This window comes from Rhinolophus hipposideros (assembly GCF_964194185.1).
Source record: "Rhinolophus hipposideros genome assembly, chromosome: 8".
Classification (NCBI taxonomy): domain Eukaryota; kingdom Metazoa; phylum Chordata; class Mammalia; order Chiroptera; family Rhinolophidae; genus Rhinolophus; species Rhinolophus hipposideros.
Genome location: NC_138054.1, coordinates 77,621,359 through 77,627,951, shown reverse-complemented (window position 1 = coordinate 77,627,951; position 6,593 = coordinate 77,621,359). Strand labels below are relative to the sequence as shown.

At 57.5% G+C, this 6,593-nt stretch overlaps 1 protein-coding gene across 1 annotated transcript in view; it reads left to right on the top strand.

Annotated features, from left to right (window-relative positions):
• The first annotated feature begins 788 nt into the window (after positions 1-788).
• The window catches only part of RPS6KA1 (ribosomal protein S6 kinase A1), a 32,897-nt gene continuing 27,092 nt past the window's right edge, over positions 789-6,593 (top strand). Inside the window, exon 1 of the mRNA XM_081055053.1 lies at positions 789-1,020. Coding sequence (XP_080911179.1) covers positions 958-1,020 — 63 coding nt within the window. The 5' untranslated portion in view covers positions 789-957. The remainder of the gene's footprint in view (positions 1,021-6,593) is intronic.

Below are 6,593 nucleotides of genomic sequence, written 5' to 3'. Positions count from 1 at the left end.
TGAATCTCTCCAGGAAGAATCCCTTTCCTTGGCCTTTTACTCCAAGTGCAGCCCAAGTGTAGGTCCATCCTGGGAGCCTGGTGCGCTGCCCTCCTTAGAGGGAGGCGAGTCCAAATCAGCCCAGATCTGGGCCTGCAGTTGGAGGGATTCTGGGGAGACTTGCCTTGAAAGGAGCCCCCTCAAGCACAGATTGCAAAAAACAGCTTATTAAGAAACCATTCTGAAGGTGCTGTGATGGTGGTGACAGTGTTGGAACCAACCTGGGGCCGGGCCGCTGAGATCCCCAGGGGATCCTAGTCTTGACCCCTGTATGGGGGTATCCCTAGGGCCTCGTGAGGAGGGGGCCTCATCAGAGTCGGGCCCAGGCTCTTTTCAAGCCTTTGCCTGGGTCAGGCTCGGGACTTTCGCTGTGAGTGTGTGTGTGGAGGTGGGGATAGGGGGAACAGGGGAATTCCCTCCAGCTGTAGGGAGAAGGAATATCTAGACACCGATTCCGAACGAGCTGAGTAGGGAAGAGAACAGCGGCCCAGGCGTGGAGGACGCCGGGTGGTCGTGGTGGTGGTGGTGGGGGCGACAAGGTTTGGGAGGGAGGAGCCAGGAGGGCTTCTGGGCGGATCAGAGCGCGGGCCCGGGGCTCGCGGTGGAGGCGGGGCCATCGCTCCCCGCGCGGCGGGGGCGGGGGTCCGAGCCGGGAATGCCGTGCCGCGGGGGCTGGGGCGGGGCTTCGGCGGCCCCGCCCCTCACGCAGGTAGCCAATGGGCGCGGCGGCGCCGGGTGACGGAGGGAGCCGAAGTGCGAGTGCCGCGGCGGCGGCGGTGGCGGACGGCCCAGCCAGAGCGCGAGGGTCTGGGGGGGTGGGGCGCCGGGACGCGGGGACGCCGAGCCGGGGACCCCGGGACCCGGGAGGCGGTGCGGCCCGGGCCGCCGGAGGAGCGCGGGCGGCCCAGCGGCGGCGCGATGCCGCTCGCTCAGCTCAAGGAGCCCTGGCCGCTCATGGAGCTGGTGCCGCTGGACCCGGAGGTGAGTGAGTGGGGCGGGGGGACCGGCGCCGGCGGCCAGCGAGCGCGGGTCCCCACAGGGGCGGGGCGGCTCGCGGCGCCGTTGCAGTCTGGCGGGCGCCGGAGAAGGCGCGAGTGCCCTCCGTTCTCTTGCCCCCTCTCCGGCTCCACCCCCCTCTGCTCCGGGCGTGTGTACGCGAAGGACAGTTCCGCCGGGCGCTGAGAACCCCCTTAGTACGGAGAGGGGATCCTGTGTGCTGAGGTCTGACCCCCGTTACCCCGCACCCCTAGGACCCTTACCGGGCGCTATCGGAGCTGCCTCCATTAGCGCAGACGGGCAGGGCCGGGGTGTCTGATGTCTGGGATTCTACAAGAGACGGGGGTCAGGGGACCCCCATTTCTCCTTGACGTCTCCGTGCCCTTCCCCAAGAGTTCCCCGCTTGTGTGCTGCTGACCCTAGAAGGATTGCCCCTCTTGACCCTTGGCAGTTGTGGAATGTGGGGTGACACCTCTGGTCTAGGACTGAAACTCTTGGTTTTCTTTGCTGGAGGCTAGGGCCAGAGGACATCTGTTTCCCCTGCCCCAGACTGTGGAGAAGAGAATGGGGGGGAAGCCCTTAGACCTTGTGAAGCTTATTCCTGGAGAGTGGGAGGACCTTGGTGCCTGCTCCCTTCTTGTGCCCCCTCTCATAGGAAGGGCTGGGCCCCGGGGTAGGTTGGCTTCTGCCAGCCTAGCCTCTCTCAGAAGCAGCTCCTCCCTCCTATGAGGATTCTGTAGTGCCAGGCTCTAAGCATGCAGGAGGCCAACTCTTCCTGTGCCCTTTGACCTCTAGGGTCAAGGTCAAGCCCCTGAACTAGGGAGGTCCGGGAAACTGTCCCCTCAGTCTCATGTTGGGAAGGAGGCAGGTGATACTCCCTTTGCGAAGAGGATGTGAGGAGTCTGCAGGGAGGGTGTGGAGACCTCGGTGAGCCTGGGAGCCAAGGTGACTTCCTCCTGGCTTGGGCCCCTTGCTCCTGCCTAGGTCCCCTTCTCTACCCTCTCTTACTTGGGGCAACCACCAAGGGCCTTGTCTCTCAGGGTCACTGGTTGAGATCAGAGTGAGGACCCCAACATCCAAGGTGTGCTGCCCCTTTAAAGGGATGGTCATGGCTGACACTGGCTATTGGAGGGTGGGCGAGGCAGGATTAGGTAACCAACCTGAAGGCGCAATTTGGAGTAAATTGCTCTGGGATCCCTGCCATGGGGTTTTTACAGGCCCTGTACACTCTTGGAGCTTCTCTCGCTGACTCACCCTCCAGAGGAGGAACACTGCCCTCTGCAGCCCCTAACTCCCCCCTTCCCAGACTGGGGCACTAAGGCCTCGGGTGGGGGGGTGCTCTGAGGTGGATTCCTTTGCCCTGGCATGCCCCTGCAACCCTGGCCTCCCTAGAGCAAGGTAGACTGAGAGAGGCCAGGAGGGACTTAACCCAAGGACTTAACTTGGAGATAGGGAGGGCAGACACCCAGGAGCTTGATCCCCAGTCCAGGGCACAACTTCCTGCTTCCCTTTAGGGAATCTTGGGGAGGGGGCCAGGTTTAAATAGAAAACCCAGTTTTGAATGCTACCGTGTTTTCCTGAAAATAAGACCTAACCAGAAAATAAGCCCTAGAATGATTTTTCAGGATGACAGCCCCTGAATGTAAACCCTAATGTGTCTCTTGGAGCAAAAATTAATATAAGACCCGGTCTTATTTTTGGGGAAACACAGTACTGCACTTGAACTCTGTGAGAGGACTGACTTATTTCCTAGGATTGGGGGTAAAGGGGGTATGATTACTCCAGAGCTTAGAAATGCTGTGTGACCCTCAGTCAGTCCTTAGCCTCTCTAAGCCTCTCTTTCTCCAGTGGCCAGGGCTGGGTTCTAGCCTCTGCTTCCTGGGCCTGAGAAGGTGCAGAGCCCTGGGTATGGCTGCCCATGCCCCCCTCCCCCACTCCATGGAGGTACCAGGCGACTGAGTATTATTGTTTGGGTAACAGGAGCCTTGGGGCAGACAGGGCCCGGGTGGGGCTGTTCTCACTGGAGAACAGGGCCTTGCTGTTCTTAGCCCAGGTGACATGTAAGTGATACAGTAGCCTGACCTGCAGGTATAGGTGCTGCCGCCCGCTCCTAGCCTAGAAGGAGGCAGGCAAGGGGCTGGCGGGGGCATTTGGCAGAGGCCTGGGATCTGGACTGCCCTCCCTCCCCGTGACGCTGCTGAAAATGGGCTGCTGGGAGGCAAGGCCTGGCCCAGGGTGTGGCCCAGGTAGAGCACACCCATTGGAAGTGTGGGTGAGGATTCATTCTGCTTTCCTGGCCTCGCTGAAAGCTGTAGTAACCGTGTCCCCAGGCCCAGCCCTATCCTATACAGAGCTTTACTATGTGCCACCCACCCTGCTTCATCTGTCACCTTATTTAAATAAAATAATTCTCATAACAGCTTCTCAAGGTAGGGATTCTTACATACCCCATTTTTGCATGGGACAACTGAACTCAGAGCAAACTGGCCTGTGGATGAATGTCAGGGTCAGGATTGGAACCCAGGTCGCTTGCTGCCTTCTACCAAGTACAGGGAGACTCAAAGATGGACAAGGGCTGGGATCAAACATGCCCAGGTGGAAGGTACTCCAAGAAAGGCTCCGGATGTTGGCAGACTCTCCTCGTCCCGCAGGGCCCGTGTCCAGCCTTTGCCGAGGACGGGTGGTGGCAGCCAGCCCTGGCACCTGGCCCCCCTGCCTCCAGCAGTGTACAGGCCTGCCAATGCTGGGCTCTGAACACAGCTCCTGGGGCTGCTTCCTGCCTGCGGAGCACGTGCTGTCTTTGTCCATCTGCTGCCCAGCTTCTCCAGACACTGCCCTGGGCCCCTCTTCCCCAAACAGATGCTTATGGAGGAAGGAAGGAAGGACGCCTGTTGAAACCCATTTCTGACCTCTGGAGAGGGGCCTCAGTGGTCTGGGGGCCCTGGGGGAGCTATCCCCAAGAGCAGTGCTCTCAGAAAGAGGGAGGAGAATGAGTTTCCACCCTCTAAGAGGACATAGGGCCCTTCCTGTATCAGACTTTTTAGAGAAGATCATTCGGTATTCTGCAAGGTCCGCATCATCTTTCATTCATTCATTCATTCAGCAAATATTTATTGAGCACTCATCATATGACAAGTACTATTCCAAGCAACAGGGTACAGCTGTGAACAAGACAGACTTGCCTTTATGGTACAGATACAGAAACTAAGGCTCAGAAAAGTGATGCGATAGATCAAGGTCAGAGTAAGTGGCTGGAAGAGCTAGGAGGAGTAGCTATGTCTTCGTGGCTGCAGAGCTGTGTTTTTTCTACCATCTGTGTAGCAGTCAGGTCCGAGAGACAGATGAACCCTGTCTTCCCAGGACCCTGGCTCTGAGGTGGAAAGCTCGCCTGTGGTCCTTTCTGCACTCCCAGTCTTTTCTCCAGGCCCACCCATTTCCCTCTAGAGACCGTAGCATCAGCTCTTACAGGCATGGGGTTCCATGAGGATGGCACCTGGGCCAGAGACTCTGGGACTGGAGGTAGCCAAACAGGGCCTGTGAGGTCCCTTGAATCACCTAGGACACTGCTCAGTAAGCCCACACCTCTGTGTATACCCGCCACCTCCTCCCCTCCCTCCCTGGGGATTTAGGTTTGCAGCCATGTGATTTGGGGCCATGGCCCCATGCCTTTCACCTGCTAGCTGAGGGACCTCAGGTTAAGTTCCTTCACTGTCTGAGCTTTGTCTGAAAAATGGGAGTAACAGAGCCTGCTCTTGCCTCCCAGCTCTCTTTGTGGGTTGAGCTTTCGTGTGACACATTGCATGCTGGACCCTGAGCTGGGTGCCAAGGAGATCGTGACGGACAGGCCACGGCTTCTTCCTCAGTTAACCTGTGGCTTGCTCAGTGCCATGCAACCCAGAAGATGGAGGAAGAGATGACATTTGAAGTGAGTCTTGGAAGAAGACCAGGAGTTTGCCCAAGTGACAAGGCAGGAAGGGTTTTCTTGGTATAAGGAGCCACCATGCAAATGCTTGGGAATGTGAAACAAGCTGATCTATTCAAGCTTAGCTCGAGAATAGGGCCCAATAAAAATGGCTATTATTTGTGGACCAAGTATGTGCCGGGTATATATATTTATAGACTATTTTGTTTGCTTCTTGCAGCTACCCGATGAGGTACGTTACTTTTATCCCCATTTCACAGGTGAGGAATCTGAAGTCCTGAGACATGAAGTCACCTCAGGGTCATGCAGGTGGTTGAAGCCAGAATTTGAACCCAAGTGGTCAAGTTCCAGAACCCACGTTCTTAATCGCTTGTGTTGGGCAGTTGGAGATGATAGCCTTGGATGCTATGCCAAGAAGCTGAGACTGTGTTCTGCAGGCAGTGGGAAGCCATGGGAGGTTTGGGGGGCCTACTACATAGCAAGTTCTCAAGTGGGTTGATGGCTTACGTGCAATGATCACAATTGAGTTTTAGGAAGGATGAGGATTTGGAATGAGGGAAGGCTGGGGTGGGGGGCTGGTGTGTAGGCTGTTGAGAACATCTGTGGGAGTTATGTCAAGAGTCTAGAATACTGGGAGAAGCGGAGCTCCATCTACAGATGTGTCATGCCTGCCCCCCTCCCACCAGCACTGATCAACCTGGCCCTTCTCCTCAGGCTGCAGAGAGATCACAGCGTGTACACGTACTCGTATGTGTGCGTGGAGGGGCCTGCAGAACACTGGCCCTGTGGAGGACTGGGGGCATTAAAAGGGCTCGGGGCAGGATGTCCTGGGAGTGGCAGGGTGCAGCTGGTCTAGGGGCAGGGAGATTATGTAATGGGCAGAGCACAGCTGTGCCTGCTGCTGCCAAGCAAAGCCACAGCTGCCCTGTGGACCTAGTCCCTGGCTCCAAAGTCCTGACCTGCCCTAGACTGGGTCTTCTGCTGGTAGGAGCCTCTTGTCGGCCTCACCACACTGTTGCTCTGCCAGAAGCTCCTTTCAGCTTCCCAAGGCCCAGATGTTACCTCGTATCACACGGGAAAGGGATGAGCTGGGTTTGTTATAACCCAGGGCGAAGTCTGGGGCCTGGGAAAAGCAGGACTGCCCAGAGATGGGCTCCAGCGCCCACTCCTCTGGAGGTAGTCCCCCTGCCAGGGGTGTGGGCTGCTGTTCAGCAGACTTTTTGAGTACCTCCTGAGTGTCAGAGACCAGAATTTGAATCCCCCCTTACCAATTATGTGACCTTAGGTGCCATCACGAGGCCCCGCAGCCTCAGTTTCCTTCACTGCCAAATGGGTCAAGGGCCTACCTCCTAGGTCATGAAGATTTAATGGTGCCACAGGTGTGAGGCATTGAGCCCAGTGCCTGGCATGTGGCAGAGGCTCAGGGGAGAACAGCTGTTTGCACGGAGCCCTAATCTCTGCCCTTCCAGGACTCCCATTTATTAGGACGGGTAGGCCTATCTGTAAATAATCCCTGCAGTGTGGCAAGTAATACAGTGAAGGAAAGCAGGGGCATGGTGGGCCAGCAGCGATTCTGCCTCATAAGGGCAGGGCAAGGGTCCTAGAGGGGGCAAGGCCAGGGCAGCCACTGTCTCTG